This window comes from Nerophis ophidion, linkage group LG03 (genome assembly GCF_033978795.1).
Source record: "Nerophis ophidion isolate RoL-2023_Sa linkage group LG03, RoL_Noph_v1.0, whole genome shotgun sequence".
Classification (NCBI taxonomy): domain Eukaryota; kingdom Metazoa; phylum Chordata; class Actinopteri; order Syngnathiformes; family Syngnathidae; genus Nerophis; species Nerophis ophidion.
The window spans coordinates 12244446-12265634 of NC_084613.1; the positions used below are offsets into that span (position 1 = coordinate 12244446).

The window sequence follows — 21189 nt, forward strand, 5'->3', positions numbered from 1 at the left end:
TCCTTGTTATGTCACCAGACATTTGCCGCTGTGCGTCTGAGGAAAAAGAGTTAGGACAGCAACACGAAGCTCGTCGGCAGCAAGGGGAAAATTTGCCTGGCTGTTGTGATAACCGCAATTTTAAAGGAAATCCGGCCGTTATGACACGTCGTGACATCGCTTGTTTTAGCAGCGGAGGAGCATGTTCGGCAGCACACACGCACAGAGTACTTACAAGCAAACACATCGTGTAGACAAAAAAGGGAGAACGGACAGGTTTCGGCTTAAAAAGTAAAGATAAAGGTGACGTTATAACACTGAAACGCCCTCAGGAAAAGGTGCTTTAAGACATGGCTAAAGTCCATCCGCAGTGTTTTAGCTACCTCAAAATCACTAATCCTCGCCGCCATGGCGATAAGTAAAGTAAGTTTCTTACAAATATTACTATCACTGGAGGACGAGGACTAGCTAAACATGCTTCGCTACACACCGTAGCTCACCGGCGTCAAAATGTAAACAAACCCCATGGGTGGATCGACACCTGACATCCACTGTAATGATACCAAGTAATCATACTACTATGATTACATCGATATTTTTTATCGTCACAAAATAATTTTTTTTTTTTTTTTAATTCATATTATGTTTATAAAATCTGGGAATTACGTCCCTGGACACATGAGGACTTTGAATATAACCAATGTATAATCCTGTATCTACCTGGTATCGGATCGATACCTGAATTTGTGGTATCATCCAAAACTAATGTAAGTATCAAAACAAGAGAAGAATAAGTGATTATTAAATTTTAACAGAAGTGTGGATAGAACATGTTCAAAGAGAAAGTAAGCAGATATTAACAGTAAATGAACAAGTAAATTAATCAATTATTTTTTACAGTTTGTCCCTCATAATGTAGACAAAATAATAGGTAGATAAATGACACAATATGTTACTGCATATGTCAGCGGACTGATTAGGAGCCTTTGTTTGTTTACTTACTACTAAAAGACAAGTTGTCTAGTATGTTCACTATTTTATTTAAGGACAAACTTGCAATAATAAACATATGTTTATTGTCACGCCAAGGAAATGGTGTTTTGTTTTGTTTTTTGGACACTTGTTTCCTGTTCTGCACTTCCTGGTTTATTTCCGTTACCATGCCAACTCATTAGTTTCAGCTGCCACGTCACGCACCTGTTCCATCACTAATTATGTCACTGGCAACCTTGTACCTCCACATCCTGTATTCCTCTGCTTCATGCCTTGCTGTCCGTTTTAGTCCAGGCCACGTAAGTTTTGTATTTATGCCTCAGTGCAAGTTTTGTTTTTTCATGCCACAGTGCAAGTGTTTTTGTTTCATGTTTGTGGTTTGTAGCATTTATGCTAGTCTTTTTGTTTTTTCATTAGCCAAGTTTGTTTTCCGCCCTCGTGCGCGCCCTTTGTTTGCCTTTGTGTAGTTTTGTTAGAATATTAATAAATACGTACTCAACGTTCACCCCTGGCTCGTGCCAATCATCCTTTGCTTTGGAAAAACAAAATATCCCATAGGCCAAGTCCATGCTTGACAACCCTAAGATTGTTTGTTAAAATAAAGCCAATAATGACATTTTATTTTTTTGTCCCCTTTATTTAGAAAAGTAACGAAACACATTTTGGTACCGGTACCAAAATATTGGTATGGGAACAACGCGACACGGCGTGTTTGTGAGAAGTTCACTTAAAGGACACAACACAGGAAGAGGAAGCCACATTCTGAACACTAGTCAGAAGGTTACCGACCTCAGAGTTTTATTTCCGACTAGACCCTTTACACACAAGCTAATAAACATCCTCCCACCACACACACACACACACACACACACACACACACATGAATACCCCGTCCGTTTGCATGGCTATTAAAAAGAGATCCAGTTAGAGCCTCTTTTTAAGTCCTATGGACATAAAAACAACAACATAGTATAAATTCCCTAACTTATCTGGTCAACATATGAAATAACAAGTGTGTTTAAAAATTTGAAACACTCTTCCTCTGGCCAACAAGTGTGTGTAAAATTTTAGAGCCTCTTCTTCAGTCCCATGGACATAAAAAACAACAACATAGTATACATTCCCTAACTTATCTGGTCAACATATGAAATAACAAGTGTGTTTAAAAATTTGAAGCACTCTTCCTCTGGCCAATAAGTGAGTGTACAATTTTAGAGCCTCCTCTTCAGTCCCATGGACATAAAGACAACAACATAGTATACATTCCCTAACTTATCTGGTCAACATATGAAATAACAAGTGTGTGCAAAGAAATTAAGTGCTCTCCCTCTGGCTAACATATGAAATAACAAGTGTGTTTAAAAATTTGAAGCACTCTTCCTCTGGCCAATAAGTGAGTGTAAAATTTTAGAGCCTCTTCTTCAGTCCCATGGACATTAAAACAACAACATAGTACACATTCCCTAACTTATCTGTTTATCTGCTGCATGCACGCACCCACGCAAACATTACGAGGCACAAATATGAAGAGTTTCATAAGTGCAGCTGAGAGTCTATTCACTCAAAGTTTGCAGAGCTGGAAAATGCACATTTAGGTGTCCACCTTCGCTGCATACATATGCTAGAATTGTGCTATTAGGACTCATCTTTGATTTACTAAAAATGTCAGTAATACTGCAAAATAACCACCAAATTTAACAGATTCCCTTAACAAAACGGACAAACAAACAAATATGAGTCCAAAAAGGCACCCATAATGTAAAAAAAACAGACAATATCAAACAACAATTCTCAAACTAGCACCACATTTTGATTGATTCGTCCTTCAATCGTATTTACCTAAGTCGTTTTTGAATAACCCTGCTACCAAAAAAACAAACGGCCATGAAAACTATACCAAAAAAAGTAATAATAAACTCACAATATCACTTTAAGACTCAGATAAATGCACCCAATTCCCAAACTAGCACCACATTTCAATAGATTTTTCCTTGACCTGTGCCCCCTCCCATATGTTGGCTTCAATTATATTTACCTAAGTTGTTTTTGTACAATGCTGCTTCCCAACAAACAAATGGCTATGAAAACTATACCAAAAAAAGTACCAATAAACTCACAATATCACTTCAAGACTCAGATAAATGCACTCAATTACCAAACTAGCACCACATTTCAATAGATTCTTCCTTGACCTGTGCCCCCTCCCATACGTAGGGTTTAATCGTATTTAACTAAGTTGTTTTTGTACAATTCTGCTACCAAACAAACAAACGGCTATAAAAACTATACCAAAAAAAGTAACAATAAATGTACAAAATTCCTTTAAGACTCATATAAATGCAACCAATTCCCAAACTAGCACCACATTTCAATAGATTTTTCCTTGACCTGTGCCCCCTCCCATACGTTAGCTTCAATTATATTTACCTACGATGTTTTTGTGTAATGCTGCAACCAAACAAACAAACGGCTATGAAAACTATACCAAAAAAAGTACCAATAAACTCACAATATCACTTTAAGACTCAGATAAATGCACCCAATTCCCAAACTAGCACCACATTTCAATGGATTCTCTCTTGACCTGTGCCCCCTCCCATACGTTGGCTTTAATTATATTTACCTAAGTCGTTTTTGTACAACCCTGCTACCAAACAAACAAACTGTTATGAAAACTATACCAAAAAAAGTAGTAATAAACTCACATCACTATAAGACTCAGATAAATGCACCCAATTCCCAAACTAGCACCACATTTCACTAGATTCTATCTTGACCTGTGCCCCCTCCCATACGTTGGCTTTAATTATATTTACCTAAGTTGTTTTTGTGTAATGCTGCTACTAAACAAACAAACGGCTATGAAAACTATACCAAAAAAGTAATAATAAACTCACAATATCACTTTAAGACTCAGATAAATGCACCCAATTCCCAAACTAGCACCACATTTCAATGGATTCTGTCCTGACCTGTGCCCCCTCCCATACATTGGCTTCAATCATATTTACCTAAGTGTTTTTTGTATAACCCTACTACCAAACCAACAAACGGCTATAAAAACTATACCAAAAACTACCAATAAACGTACAAAATCCCTTTAAGACTCATATAAATGCACCCAATTCCCAAACTAGCACCACATTTCCATTGATTCTTCCTTGACCTGTGCCCCCTCCCATACGTATGCTTCAATTCTATTTACCTAAGTTGTTTTTGTGTAATGCTGCTACTAAACAAACAAATGGCTATGGAAATTATACAAAAAAAAATACCAATAAACTCACATCACTTCAACACTCAGATAAATGCACCCAATTCCCAAACTAGCACCACATTTCAATAGGTTCTTCCTTGACCTGTGCCCCCTCCCATACGTACATTTTAATCGTATTTACCTAAGTTGTTTTTGTACAATGTTGCTTCCAAACAAACGGCTATGAAAACTATACCAAAAAAAGTACTAATAAACTCACAAAATCACTTCAAGACTCAGATAAATGCACCCAATTCCCAAACTAGCACCACATTTTAATAGATTCTTCCTTGACCTGTGCCCCCTCCCATGCGTAGGCTTCAATCGTATTTACCTAAGTCGTTTTTGTATAACCCTGCTACCAAACAAACAAACGGCTATGAAAACTATACCAAAAAAAGCAATAATAAACTCACAATATCACTTTAACACTCAGATAAATGCACCCAATTCCCAAACTAGCACCACATTTCAACAAATTCTTCCTTGACCTGTGCCCCCTCCCATGCATTGGCTTCAATTATATTTACCTAAGTTGTTTTTGTATAACCCTGCTACCAAACGAACAAACGGCTATGAAAACTATACCAAAAAAGTGATAATAAACTCACATCACTATATGACTCAGATAAATGCACTCAATTCCCAAACTAGCACCACATTTCAATGGATTATATCTTGACCTGTGCCCCCTCCCATACGTAGGCTTCAATCGTATTTACCTAAGTCGTTTTTGTATAACCCTGCCACCAAACAAACAAACGGCTATGAAAACTATACCAAAAAAACTACCAATAAACTTCCAAAATCCCTTTAGGACTCAGATAAATGCACCTTATTCCCAAACTAGCACCACATTTCAATAGATTCTTCCTTGACCTGTGCCCCCTACCATATGTTGGCTTCAATTATATTTACCTAAGTTGTTTTTGTATAACCCTGCTACCAAACAAACAAACGGCTATGAAAACTATACCAAAAAAACTACCAATAAACTTCCAAAATCCCTTTAGGACTCAGATAAATGCACTCAATTCCCAAACTAGCACCACATTTCAATGGATTCTATCTTGACCTGTGCCCCCTCCCATACGTTGGCTTTAATTATATTTACCTAAGTCGTTTTTGTACAACCCTGCTACCAAACAAACAAACGGCTATGAAAACTATACCAAAAAAACTACTAATAAACGCACAAAATCCCTTTAAGACTCAGATAAATGCACTCAATTCCCAAACTAGCACCACATTTCAATAGATTCTTCCTTGACCTGTGCCCCCTCCCATGCATTGGCTTCAATTGTATTTACCTAAGATGTTTTTGTATAATGCTGCTACTAAACAAACAAACGGCTATGAAAACTGTAACAAAAAAAGTACCAATAAATGTATTCCCAAACTAGCACCACAATTAAATAGATTTTTTCTTGACATGTGCCCCCACCCATACGTAGGCTTTAATTATATTTACCTAAGTTGTTTTTGTATAACCCTGCTACCAAACAAACAAACGGCTATGAAAACTATACAAAAAAAGTACCAATAAACTCACAATATCACTTCAAGACTCAGATAAATGCACCCAATTCCCAAACTAGCACCACATTTCAATAGATTTTTCCTTGACCTGTGCCCCCTCCCATATGTTGGCTTCAATTATATTTACCTAAGTTGTTTTTGTACAATGCTGCTTCCCAACAAACAAATGGCTATGAAAACTATACCAAAAAAAGTACCAATAAACTCACAATATCACTTCAAGACTCAGATAAATGCACTCAATTACCAAACTAGCACCACATTTCAATAGATTCTTCCTTGACCTGTGCCCCCTCCCATACGTAGGGTTTAATCGTATTTAACTAAGTTGTTTTTGTACAATTCTGCTACCAAACAAACAAACGGCTATAAAAACTATACCAAAAAAAGTAACAATAAATGTACAAAATTCCTCTAAGACTCATATAAATGCAACCAATTCCCAAACTAGCACCACGTTTCAATAGATTTTTCCTTGACCTGTGCCCCCTCCCATACGTTAGCTTCAATTATATTTACCTACGATGTTTTTGTGTAATGCTGCAACCAAACAAACAAACGGCTATGAAAACTATACCAAAAAAAGTACCAATAAACTCACAATATCACTTTAAGACTCAGATAAATGCACCCAATTCCCAAACTAGCACCACATTTCAATAGATTCTTCCTTGACCTGTGCCCCCTCCCATACGTAGGCTTTAATCGTATTTAACTAAGTTGTTTTTGTACAATTCTGCTACCAAACAAACAAACGGCTATAAAAACTATACCAAAAAAAGTAACAATAAATGTACAAAATTCCTTTAAGACTCATATAAATGCAACCAATTCCCAAACTAGCACCACATTTCAATAGATTTTTCCTTGACCTGTGCCCCCTCCCATACGTTAGCTTCAATTATATTTACCTAAGATGTTTTTGTGTAATGCTGCTACCAAACAAACAAACGGTTATGAAAACTATACCAAAAAAAGTACCAATAAACTCACAATATCACTTTAAGACTCAGATAAATGCACCCAATTCCCAAACTAGCACCACATTTCAATGGATTCTCTCTTGACCTGTGCCCCCTCCCATACGTTGGCTTTAATTATATTTACCTAAGTCGTTTTTGTACAACCCTGCTACCAAACAAACAAACGGTTTTGAAAACTATACCAAAAAAAGTAGTAATAAACTCACATCACTATAAGACTCAGATAAATGCACTCAATTCCCAAACTAGCACCACATTTCACTAGATTCTATCTTGACCTGTGCCCCCTCCCATACGTTGGCTTTAATTATATTTACCTAAGTTGTTTTTGTGTAATGCTGCTTCCAAACAAACAAACGGCTATAAAAACTATACCAAAAAAACTACCAATAAACTTACAAAATCACTTTAAGATGAAAATAAATGCATGCAACCCATACTAAACAACAACACCCAAACTAGCACCACATTTTCATAGATTCCACCTTCACCTGTGCCCCCTCCCATGCGTCGGGCAGAACTGAAATTCCTTAAGTTATTTTTGTGCGATGCTGCTACCAAACAAACAAACGGCTGTGAAAACTCTACCAATAAAAGATGCAGGATAACACAATCCGTCTCCTCCGTTACCTGCAAGTGTGTTGCCTCCATCAAAAGCCTGCATCCTGTCAGCAGCTCTCCCAAGCCTTCACTATAATCTCCCCACTTCCTGACCACCTGACCCCCCTCCTCCTCATCCTCCATCCTCCACCCATCCTTGCATCGCTGCTAAAAATAGCCGGCGCGCAGCATCACGACCGAGCGGTACAGACCTGTAGAGTCCAGAGCCTCCTCGATGAGTGGAGGTAAACGCAATCCATCCATAGCCCTCAAAATGGGAAAGGAGAGCGTGTGGGCGACAGAGAGGGTCAGAAGCACCGCCGCCGCACGCCCACCACAGCTGCAGGGAGAGAGAGAGGGACAAACAGGAGATGCTGAGCATCAAGTACTCTCACACACACACACACATAACAACACACGCACACACACACAGTTCCATAGGCCGCACCTCGAGAGAAATGGGGAGGGATCCTGGGAGTTGGAGCGTGGGAGCGATGCCGACAGGGAAAAATGAGGGGAGGAGCGCAGCGGCGGGAAAAGATGCGGTTTTCCAGACGGCAAGCTCCTCTGTCTTCCTGCTTTCTCTCTCTCTCTCTCTCCCTCTCTCTCTAACACACACACACACACACACACACACGTTCATGTATTTCTCACCTTCTTGGGACCGCCGAAAAATGCCCACCTCTTTAGGACCAGCCTTTCTAGATATGTAAAGATGTGTATTTACAACATTAATAATACATAAATACTATGCAAAGATGAAAAAGCTTGTTGTGAAAAATGAGTCGGAACACAGCTTCGCAAGAAAAACTCAAAATTTGTTTTTTTTTTATAATAAAAGTCATCATTTTACTCGTCGCAAGTCGAAATTTTACGAAAAAAAAGGAACGTTTGTGCAGTATTATGAGAGAAGGTGGAATTTTACTCAATAACAGTCGCAGTTTTGTGAGAGAAAGTTGGAAATGTTGGTAATTTTATGGAAAGTGTCGACAAAAGTCACAGTTTTATAAGAAAACTTTGAAATTTTGGCAATATTATAATAATAATCGGAATTTTGCTCGGCAAAATGATGACAAAAGTCATCATTTTTTTGGAACACAGCTTTGCAAGAAAAACGTAACATTTTGGCGTTTTTGTCATAAAAATCGTCATTTTACTCAACACAAGTCAAAATTTTACGAGAAAAACGGAATGTTTGTGCAGTATTATGATAAAAGTTGGAATTTTACAGTTTTACAAGAAAAAGTTTACATTTTGGGCAATTTTATGAAAAGAGTCTTCCTGCTTTCTCTCTCTCTCTCTCTCTCTCTCTCTCTCTCTCTCTCTCTCTCTCTCTCTAACACACACACACACACACATACACACACACACACACACACACACACACACACACACGTTCGTGTATTTCTTACCTTCTTGGGACCGCCGAAAAATGCCCACCTCTTTAGGACCACCCTTTCTAGATACATAAATATGTGTACACTGTAAAAAAAAAATTTTAAAAATCTGTAAAAAAAAATAAAACGGTCATCTACTGGCAGCTACGGCTGCCAAACGAAAACCATAAAACTAAAGTAAAACACTGTAAACCAAAAAAAATGATCAAAAACTTTATATTTGCAGAAATTTTCATGAAATAAATACTATGCAAATATGAAAAAGCTTGTCGTGAAAAATGATTCGGAACACAGCTTCGCAAGAAAAACTCAAAATTTGTTGGGTTTTTTTTATAATAAAAGTCATCATTTTACTCGTCGCAAGTCGAAATTTTACGAGAAAAACAGTATTATGATAAAAGTTGGAATTTTACTCAATAACAGTCGCAGTTTTGCGAGAGAAAGCTTGAAATGTTGGTAATTTTATGAAAATTGTCGACAAAAGTCACAGTTTTATAAGAAAACTTTGAAATTTGGGCGATATTATAATAATAATCGGAATTTTGCTCGGCGAAATGATGACAAAAGTCATCATTTTTACTCCAAAAATGTCACTGTTTTACGAGATGAACCAAAAAAATTGGCAATATTGTGATAAAAGTCAGAATTTTATATGACAAATGTCACCATTTTGCATTAAAATGTAAGAATTTTACACTAAAAAGTCGTAATTTTACGAGAAAATATTGCAATGTTACAGAAATGGAAAGAATATGAGAAATTGTTCCCAATTTTATAAGAAAGAAGTCAATGTATTGTGAGGACCAGCCTTACTAGGTATGTAAAGATGTGTATTTACAACATTAATAATACATAAATACTATGCAAAGATGAAAAAGCTTGTTGTGAAAAATGAGTCGGAACACAGCTTCGCAAGAAAAACTCAAAATTTGTTTTTTTTTTATAATAAAAGTCATCATTTTACTCGTCGCAAGTCGAAATTTTACGAGAAAAACGGAACGTTTGTGCAGTATTATGATAAAATTTGGAATTTTACTCAATAACAGTCCCAGTTTTGCGAGAGAAAGCTTGAAATGTCGGTAATTTTATGAAAAGTGTCGACAAAAGTCACAGTTTTATCAGAAAACTTTGAAATTTGGGCAATATTATAATAATAATCGGAATTTTGCTTGGCAAAATGATGACAAAAGTCGTCATTTTTACTCAAAAAATGTCACTGTTTTACGAGATGAACAAAGAAATTGGCAATATTGTGATAAAAGTCAGAATTTTATATGAAAAATGTCACCATTTTGCATTAAAATGTAAGAATTTTACAATACAAAGTTAGAATTTTACGAGAAAACATTGCAATGTTACAGAAATGGAAAGAATATGAGAAATTGTTCCCAATTTTATAAGAAAGAAGTCAATGTATTGTGAGGACCAGCCTTTCTAGATATGTAAAGATGTGTATTTACAACATTAATAATACATAAATACTATGCAAATATGAAAAAGCTTGTTGTGAAAAATGATTCGGAACACAGCTTCGCAAGAAAAACTCAAATTTTTTTTTTTTTTAATAATAAAAGTCATCATTTTACTCGTCGCAAGTCGAAATTTTACGAGAAAAACGGAACGTTTGTGCAGTATTATGAGAAAAGGTGGAATTTTACTCAATAACGGTCGCAGTTTTGCGAGAGAAAGCTTGAAATGTTGGTAATTTTATGAAAATTGTCGACAAAAGTTACAGTTTTATCAGAAAACTTTGAAATTTGGGCAATATTATAATCCATCCATCCATTTTCTACCGCTTATTCCCTTTCGGGGTCGCGGGGGGCGCTGGCGCCTATCTCAGCTACAATCGGGCGGAAGGCGGGGTACACCCTGGACAAGTCGCCACCTCATCGCAGGGCCAACACAGATAGACAGACAACATTCACACTCACATTCACACACTAGGGCCAATTTAGTGTTGCCAATCAACCTAATATTATAATAATAATCGGAATTTTGCTCGGCAAAATGATGACAAAAGTCATCATTTTTACTCAAAAAATGTCACTGTTGTACGAGATGAACAAAAAAAATTGGCAACATTTTGCATTAAAATGTAAGAATTTTACACTAAAAAGTCGTAATTTTACAAGATAATATTGCAATGTTACAGAAATGGAAAGAATATGAGAAATTGTTCCCAATTTTATAAGAAAGAAGTCAATGTATTGTGAGGACCAGCCTTTCTAGGTATGTAAAGATGGGTATTTACAACATTAATAATACATAAATACTATGCAAATATGAAAAAGCTTGTCGTGAAAAATGAGTCGGAACACAGCTTTGCAAGAAAAACTCTAAATTTGTTTTTTTTTTATAATAAAAGTCATCATTTTACTCGTCGCAAGTCGAAATTTTACGAGAAAAACGGAACGTTTGTGCAGTATTATGATAAAAGTTGGAATTTTACTCAATAACAGTCGCAGTTTTGCGAGAGAAAGCTTGAAATGTTGGTAATTTTATGAAAAGTGTCGACAAAAGTCACAGTTTTATAAGAAAATTTTGAAATTTGAGCGATATTATAATAATAATCGGAATTTTGCTTGGCAAAATGATGACAAAAGTCATAATTTTTTTGGGAACACAGCTTTTCAAGAAAAACCTAACATTTTGGCGTTTTTGTCATAAAAATCGTCATTTTACTCAACACAAGTCGAAATTTTACGAGAAAAACGGAATGTTTGTGCAGTATTATGATAAAAGTTGGAATTTTACAGTTTTACAAGAAAAAGCTTACATTTTGGGCAATTCTATGAAAAGAGTCTTCCTGCTTTTTCTCTCTTTCTCTCTCTCTCTCTCTCTCTCTCTCTCTCTCTCTCTCTCTCTCTCTCTCTCTAACACACACACACACACACACACGTTTGTGTATTTCTTACCTTCTTGGGACCGCCGAAAAATGCCCACCTCTTTAGGACCACCCTTTCTAGATACATAAATATGTGTCCACTATAAAAAAAAATCTGTAAAACAAACAAAAACGGTCATCTACTGGCAGCTACGGCTGCCAAACGAAAACCATAAAATTAAAGTAAAACACTGTAAACCAAATAATGATCGAAAACTTTATATTTGCAGAAATTTTCATGAAATAAATACTATGCAAATATGAAAAAGCTTGTCGTGAAAAATGATTCGGAACACAGCTTCGAGAGAAAAACTCAAAATTTGTTTTGTTTTTTTATAATAAAAGTCATTTTTTTACTCGTCGCAAGTCGAAATTTTACGAGAAAAACGGAACGTTTGTGCAGTATTATGATAAAAGTTGGAATTTTACTCAATAACGGTCGCAGTTTTGCGAGAGAAAGCTTGAAATGTTGGTAATTTTATGAAAAGTGTCGACAAAAGTCACAGTTTTATCAGAAAACTTTGAAATTTGGGCAATATTATAATAATAATTGGAATTTTGCTTGGCAAAATGATGACAAAACTCATCATTTTTACTCCAAAAATTTCACTGTTTTACAAAATGAACAAAAAAAATGGCAATATTGTGATGAAAGTCAGAATTTTATATGAAAAATGTCACCATTTTGCATTAAAATGTAAGAATTTTACATTGAAAAGTTGTAATTTTACGAGAAAATATTGCAATGTTACAGAAATGGAAAGAATATAAGAAATTGTTCCCAATTTTATAAGAAAGAAGTCAATGTATTGTGAGGACCAGCCTTTCTAGACATGTAAAGATGTGTATTTACAACATTAATAAAATATTAATACTATGCAAATATGAAAAAGCTTGTTGTGAAAAATGAGTCGGAACACAGCTTCGCAAGAAAAACTCAAAAATTTGGGTTTTTTTTATAATAAAAGTCATCATTTTACTCGTCGCAAGTCGAAATTTTACGAGAAAAACGGAACGTTTGTGCAGTAATATGATAAAAGTTGGAATTTTACTCAATAACAGTCGCAGTTTTGCGAGAGAAAGCTTGAAATGTTGGTAATTTTATGAAAAGTGTCGACAAAAGTCACAGTTGTATAAGAAAACTTTGAAATTTGGGCGATATTATAATAATAATTGGAATTTTGCTTGGCAAAATGATGACAAAAGTCATCATTTTTACTCAAAAAATGTCACTGTTTTACGAGATGAACAAAAAAATTGGCAATATTGTGATAAAAGTCAGAATTTTATATGACAAATGTCACCATTTTGCATTAAATTGTAAGAATTTTACACTAAAAAGTCGTACTTTTACGAGAGAATATTGCAATGTTACAGAAATGGAAAGAATATGAGAAATTGTTCCCAATTTTATAAGAAAGAAGTCAATGTATTGTGAGGACCAGCCTTTCTAGATATGTAAAGATGTGTATTTACAACATTAATAATACATTAATACTATGCAAATATGAAAAAGCTTGTTGTGAAAAATGAGTCGGAACACAGCTTCGCAAGAAAAACTCAAAATGTGAGGGTTTTTTTATAATAAAAGTCATCATTTTACTCGTCGCAAGTCGAAATTTTACGAGAAAAAAGGAACTTTTGTGCAATGTTATGATAAAAGTTGAAATTTTACTCAATAACAGTCACAGTTTCGCAAGAGAAAGCTTGAAATGTTGTTAATTTTATGAAAAGTGTCGACAAAAGTTACAGTTTTATCAGAAAACTTTGAAATTTGGGCAATATTATAATAATAATCGGAATTTTGCTCGGCAAAATGATGACAAAAGTCATCATTTTTACTCAAAAAATGTTACTGTTTTACGAGATGAACAAAAAAATTGGCAATATTGTGATAAAAGTCAGAATTTTATATGACAAATGTCACCATTTTGCATTAAAATGTAAGAATTTTACACTAAAAAGTCGTACTTTTACGAGATAATATTGCAATGTTACAGAAATGGAAAGAATATGAGAAATTGTTCCCAATTTTATAAGAAAGAAGTCAATGTATTGTGAGGACCAGCCTTTCTAGATATGTAAAGATGTGTACTTACAACATTAATAATACATAAATACTATGCAAATATGAAAAAGCTTGTTGTGAAAAATGAGTTGGAAAACAGCTTCACAAGAAAAACTTAACATTTTGCCGTTTTCGTAATAAAAATCGTCATTTTACTCAACGCGGGTCGAAATTTTACGAGAAAAACGGAATGTTTGTGCAGTATTATGATAAAAGTTGGAATTTTACAGTTTTACAGGAAAAAGCTTACATTTTGGGCAATTTTATGAAAAGTCTTCCAGCTCTTTCTCTCTTTCTTTCTCTCTCTCTCTCTCTAACACACACACACACACACACACACGTTTGTGTATTTCTTACCTTCTTGGGACCTCTTTAGGACCACCCTTTCTTAGATACATAAATATGTGTACACTGTAAAAAAAAAAAAATCTATGGCTGCCAAAAGAAAACCATAAAATTAAAATAAAACACTGTAAATCAAATAGTGACCAAAAACTTTATATTTACAGAAATTTTCATGAAACGTTTCGCGGAAAAATATCGTAGTTTTACAGATTTTTACTAAATTATTAAGAAAAAACACCTTTGATAAAGTGACGATGCAAACAGTTCTGCAGAAAAATCGATCAGTCAATCAATGTTTACTTATATAGCCCTAAATCACTAGTGTCTCCAAGGGCTGCACAAACCACAACACAAACCACTACGACATCCTCGGTTTTCCCCACATAAGGGCAAGGAAAACTCACACCCAGTGGGACGTTAGTGACAATAAAACATATATTTATTCCACAGAGTTTTTCCAAATTATTACGATCAACCAACTTTAATAAAGTGACAATACTGGCGGTTCCACAGAAAAATACCATTATTTTACAGATTTTTTGTGTATTGTTAAAATCAGGCGTTTCAAACTCAATTTACCTGGGGGCCGAAACTACGTGAAAAGTGGATCCTCCTTCTTTGAATGGCTATCCCAACTTAGCAACATACTTGCCAATCATCCCGATTTTAACAAGAGACTTCCTGTGACCCCCGCGAAGGATTGCCCCGATATCGACCGGAAAATTATTTTTAGGGGGTGCCATGACAGTACTGCCTTTATCGTCCTCGGCAACCTTTCGTCGCGTTCGATCATTCATCAAACAAGCAGCGTGCCGACTGAGTGGCATGTTCTGCAAGGTATCGATTGTAATACATTATTGACTACAAGACATACTCGATCAACAGCCATACAGGTCACACTGAGGGTGGCCGTACAAACAAAATTTAACACTGCTACAAATATGCGCCACATTGTGAACCCACACCAATCAAGAATGACAAACACATTTCGGGAGAACATCTTCACCGTAACACAAAAGAAACAGAAAATAACAAATACCCAGAATGCCATGCAGCGCTACTCTTCTGGGCTACACCCTAGCCACCACCCCACATCACTGCCCCCCTCCGTGCATCGGTTGAGGCGGGCGGGGTTTGGTAATTGTGGGGGTGTAGCCCGGAAGAGTCATCATTTTCACTCCAAAAATGTCACTGTTTTACGATACGAACAAAAAAATTGGTAATATTCTGATAAAAGTCCGAATTTTGTATGACAAATATGCGCCACACTGTGAACCCACACCAAACAAGAATGACAAACACATTTCGGGAGAACATCTTCACCGTAACACTGAATAAACACAAAATAAACACAAAATAAAAAATACCCAGAATGCCATGCAGCGCAACTCTTCCGGGCTACACCCGAGCCACCATCCCACATCACCGCCCCCCTCCGTATGTCGGTTGAGGTGGGCGGGGTTTGGTAATTACGGGGGTGTAGCCCGGAAGAGTCATCATTTTTACTCGAAAAAAAGTCACTGTTTTACGAGACGAATAAAAAAAATTGGTAATATTATGATAAAAGTCAGAATTTTGTACGACAAATGTCACCATTTTGCAGAAACGGAAAGGATATGAAAAATTGGTCCCAATTCTATAAGAAAGAAATCGACACATTGTGAGAAAAAGGCTGCTGTGAGTGACTTTTTTAAATTTTTAAATTTTTTGTTTGTAATTGTTTTTTAATCTTGATTATTTACTTCATTATTACACCATTATGTACATATTTATTTTATTTTTTGTAATACATTTTGGCCAAAGGAGGCACATTTCAATCTCTTACACACACTTGTTATTTCATATGTTGACCGGAGGGGGAGCACTTTTAAAAGCAACACAATGATTTTCTGTATTGGGACCATGATTTATGTCACACCTCCTCATATGGAAGCTACTTTTCCTTGCTAATGTCTCAAGAAGTACATAAATACAAGAACACACACACACACGTTCGTGTATTTCTTACCTTATTGGGACCGTGGAAAAATGCCCACCTCTTTCGGACCACACTTTCTAGATATGTAAAGATGTGTATTTACAACATTAATAATACATAAATACTATGCAAATATGAAAAAGATTGCTGTAAAAATAAGTCGGAACACAGCCTCGCAAGAAAAACTCAACATTTGGGTTTTTTTATAATAAAAGTCATCATTTTACTCAACGCAAGTCGAAATTTTACGACAAAAACGGAACATTTGTGAAATGATAAAAGTGGGAATTTTACTCAAAAACAGTCGCAGTTTTCCGAGAGAAAGCTTGAAATGTTGGCAATTTTATGAAAAGTGTCGACAAAAGTCACACTTTTATAAGAAAACTTGGAAATTTGGGCAATATTATAATAATAATCGTAATTTTGCTCGGCGAAATTATGACAAATGTCATCATCTTAGTCGAAAAATGGAACTATTTTACAAGAACAACAAAAAAATTGGGATTATTGCAACAAAAGTCAGAATTTTATATGACACATGTCACCATTTTGCATTAAAATGTAATAATTTTACATTAAAAAGTCATATTTTACCAGAAAATATTGCTATATTACAGAAACGGAAAGGATATAAGAAATTGTTCCCAATTTTATAAGAAAGTAGTCGACGCATTGTGAGAAAAAAGCTGCTTTCAGTAAATTTTTAAAACATTTTAATTTTGTTTGTTTGTAATTGTTTTTTAATCTTCATTATTTACTTCATTATTACTTCATCATACACATATTTATTTATTTTTTATTATTAATTTTGGCCAAAGGAGGCACATTTCCATCTCTTACACACACTTGTTATTTCATATGTTGACCAGAGGGGGAGCACTTTTGAAAGCGACACACTGTCAATTTGAAAAATCCCTCCTTTTTGGGACCACCCTCATTTTGATAGATTTCACCACCAGGGGGTGCACATGAGACATTCTCTATTCGATGCAATGGTTTTCTGTATTGGGACCATGATTTATGTTACACCTCTTCATATGGAAGCTACTTTTCCTTGTTGATGTCTCAAGAAGTATTGAAATACCAGAATACACACACACACACGTTCGTGTATTTCTTACCTTCTTGGGACTACCGAAAAATGCCCACCTCTTTAGGACCACCCTTTCTAGATATGTAAAGATGTGTACTTACAACATTAATAATGTATACATACTATGCAAATATGAAAAAGTTTGTTGTGAAAAATTAGTCGGAACACAGCTTCGCAAGAAAAACTAAAAATTTGGGGGGGGGGGTTTTATAATAAAACTTGTCATTTTAATCGTCGCAAGTCGAAATTTTACAAGAAAAACGGAACCTTTGTGCAATGTTATGATAAAAGTTGGAATTTTACTCAATAACAGTCGCAGTTTTGCGAGAGAAAGCTTGAAATGTTGGTAATTTTATGAAAAGTGTCGACAAAAGTCACAGTTTTATAAGAAAACTTTGAAATTTGGCCAATATTATAATAATAATCGGAATTTTGCTCGGCGAGATTATGACAAAAGTCATCATTTTACTCGAAAAATGTCACTATTTTACAAGAACAACAAAAAAATTGGGATTATTGCGACAAAAGTCAGAATTTTATATGACAAATGTCACCATTTTGCATTAAAATGTAATAATTTTACATTAAAAAGTCATATTTTACCAGAAAATACTGCTATATTACAGAAACGGAAAGGATATAAGAAATTGTTCCCAATTTTATAAGAAAGTAGTCGACGCATTGTGAGAAAAAAGCTGCTTTTCAGCACATTTCAATCTCTTACACACACTTGTTATTTCATAGGTTGACCAGAGGGGGAGCACTTTTAAAAGCGACACACAGTCAATTTGAAAAATCCCTCCTTTTTGAGACCACCCTCATTTTGACCGATTTCACCACCAGGGGGTGCAAATGAGACATTCTCTATTCGATGCAAGGGTTTTCTGTATTGGGACCATGATTTATGTTACACCTCTTCATATGGAAGCTACTTTTCCTTGTTGATGTCTCAAGAAGTATTGAAATACAAGAATACACACACACACACACACACACGTTCGTGTATTTCTTACCTTCTTGGGACCTCCGAAAAATGCGCACCTCTTTAGGACCACCCTTTCTCGATACATAAATATGTGTACTTACAACATTAATAATACATAAATACTATGCAAATATGAAAAAGCTTGTTGTGAAAAATGAGTTGGAACACAGCTTCGCAAGAAAAACTCAAAAAAAATTTTTTTATAATAAAAGTCGTAATTTTACTCAACGCAAGTAGAAATTTTACAAGAAAAACGGAACGTTTGTGCAATGTTATGATAAAAGTTGGAATTTTACTCAATAGCATTTGCAGTTTTACAAGAAAAAGCTGAAAATTTGGGCAATTTTATGAAAAGAGTCGTAAATTTACTCGACAAAAATTAAAACATTTTAATAAGAAAAACTTTTAAATTCTGGCAATATTATGATAATCGGAATTTTCTCTCTGCGAAATTATGACAAAAATCATAATTTTACTTGAAAAATGTCATTATTTTATAAAAGTTAGAATTTTATATGACAAATGTCACCATTTTGCTTTAAAAAGTAATAATTTTACATTAAAAAGTCATAATTTTAGGAGAAAATATTGCAGTGTTACAGAAACGGAAAGAATATGAGAAATTGTTCCCAATTTTTTAAGAAAAAAGTTGACACTGTGAGAAAAAGATTGCTTTTAGTTATTATTATTTTATTTTTGGGAATTTTTTTGTTAGTAATTGGCTTGTATTCTTCATTATTTACTTCAAGTTATTACAGTATGTCTTTATATACATATTTATTTTATTTTTTTGTATGAAATTTGGCCAAAGGGGGGCATTTCAATTTCTTACACACACTTGTTATTTCATATGTTGACCACTTGAAAGCGACACACTGTCAATTTGAAAAATCCCTCCTTTTTTGGGACCACCCTTATTTTGATAGATTTCACCATTGGAGGGGAGAATTAGGTCTCCCTTTTTTGTTTTTTGTAATGTGCTTAGCTGCCATCTTGTTTCATCATACATTGCTGCCATTGCACCTGTCAATGTTTACTTGTGGATGCACATTAAATCAACAAAAAATCCTGACTTTGGAGCAATGTTCACTAACTCTGGTATTTGGCTCTCTATTAGATGCAATTGTTTTCTGTAATGGGACCATGATTTATGTCCTCACTTGTTCACACCTCCTCATATGGAAGCTACTTTTCCCTGTTGATGTCTCAAGAAGGGCAGAAATACAAGAACACACACACACACACACACACACACACACAACACACACACACACGCTCCCTCCCTTGCAGCATACTATTTTTTCACTCCTTTTCAGTCCATGTTCTTACTGTTTTCTTTTTATTAGTTACAATCCTACCATGCGTTGTGCATACAACATAAATGTGAAGCTAGTATTTTGATAGTAGGCTAAAATAGCTAATACAGACACTTACATCATGTGTTGCCTTCATTATAACACTTATATAAGACTTTTAAAGTCGTTTTGATAGTAGGTTAATATAGCTAAAATAGACACTTACATCATGTGTTGCCTTCAATATAACACTTATATAAGACTTTTAAAGTCATTTTGATAGTAGGCTAATATAGCTAATATAGACACTTACATCATGTGTTGCCTTCATTATAACACTTATATAAGACTTTTAAAGTAATTTTAATAGTAGGCTAATATAGCGAATATAGACACTTACATCATCTGTTGCCTTCAATATAAAACTTATATAAAACTTATATAATCCTTTTCAACTTATATTCAATGGAATAGACTGCAAAGACAAGATATTTAATGTTCGAACTGGAAAAATTGGTTATTTTTTGCAAATATTAACTCATTTGGAATTTGGGCCTGCGACATGTCTGGAAAAAGCTGGCACTAGTGGCAAAAAAGACATTGAAAAATGAGGAACACTCATCAAACACTTATTTGGATCGTTCCACAGGTGAACGGGCTAGTTGGGAACAGGTGGGTGCCATGATTGGGTATAAAAGCAGCTTCCGTGAAATGCTCGGTCGTTCGCAAACAAGGACGGGGTGACAAATGCGTGAGCAAATCGTTTAAGAACAACATTATCAACAAGCTATTGCAAGGAAATTAGGGATTTCACCATTTACGTTCCGTAATATCGTCAAAAGTTTCAGAGAATCTGGAAAAAATCACTACACGTAAGCGATGATATTATGGACCTTTGATACCCCAGGCGTTACTGCATCCAAAAGTGACATCAGTGAGTAAAGGATATCACGACATGGGCTCAGGAACACTTTGGAAAACCACTGTCAGTGACTAAAGTTGGTCGCTACATCTGTAAGTGTAAGTTAAAACTCTACAATGCTAAGAGAAAGGCATTTATCAACAACACCCAGAAACGCCACCGGCTTCGCTGGGCCCGAGCTCGTCTAAGATGGACTCATGCCAAGTGTAAACATTTTCTGTGGTCTGACGAGTCAACATATGGAAACTGTAGACGTGGTGTCCTCCGGAACATCGGCATAAGTTTCAGAGAATCTGGAGAAATCACTACACGTAAGCGATGATATTACGGACCTTTGACCCTCAGGCGTTACTGCATCAAAAAGCCACATCAGCGTGTAACGGATATCACCACATGGGCTCAGGGACAATTCGGAAAACCACTGTCAGTAACTACAGTCGGTCGCTACATCTGTAAGTGCAAGTTAAAACTCTACAATGCTAAGAGAAAGGCATTCATCAACAACACCCAGAAACTCCACCGACTTCGCTGGGCCCGAGCTCGTCTAAGATGGACTCATGCAAAGTGTAAACATTTTCTGTGGTCTGACGAGTCAACATATGGAAACTGTAGACGTGGTGTCCTCCGGAACATCGTCAAAAGTTTCAGGGAATCTGGAGAAATCACTACACGTAAGCGATGATATTACAGACCTTTGACCCTCAGGCGTTACTGCATCAAAAAGCCACATCAGTGTGTAAAGGATATCACCACATGGGCTCAGGAACACTTCGGAAAACAACTGTCAGTAATTACAGTCGGTCGCTACATCTGTAAGTGCAAGTTAAAACTCTACAATGCTAAGAGGAAGGCATTTATCAACAACACCCAGA

The 21189-nt window shown here is 35.5% G+C and overlaps 1 protein-coding gene across 1 annotated transcript in view; it reads right to left on the bottom strand.

Moving 5' to 3' along the window:
• The window catches only part of LOC133549121 (coiled-coil domain-containing protein 136-like), a 98774-nt gene extending 90827 nt beyond the window's left edge, over positions 1-7947 (bottom strand). The window contains exons 1-2 of the mRNA XM_061894261.1: positions 7799-7947; positions 7563-7690 (exon numbers count right to left, since the gene is read on the bottom strand). Of these exons, the coding sequence (XP_061750245.1) occupies positions 7563-7614 (52 nt within the window). The 5' untranslated portion in view covers positions 7615-7690; positions 7799-7947. The remainder of the gene's footprint in view (positions 1-7562; positions 7691-7798) is intronic.
• Positions 7948-21189: the final 13242 nt, after the last annotated feature.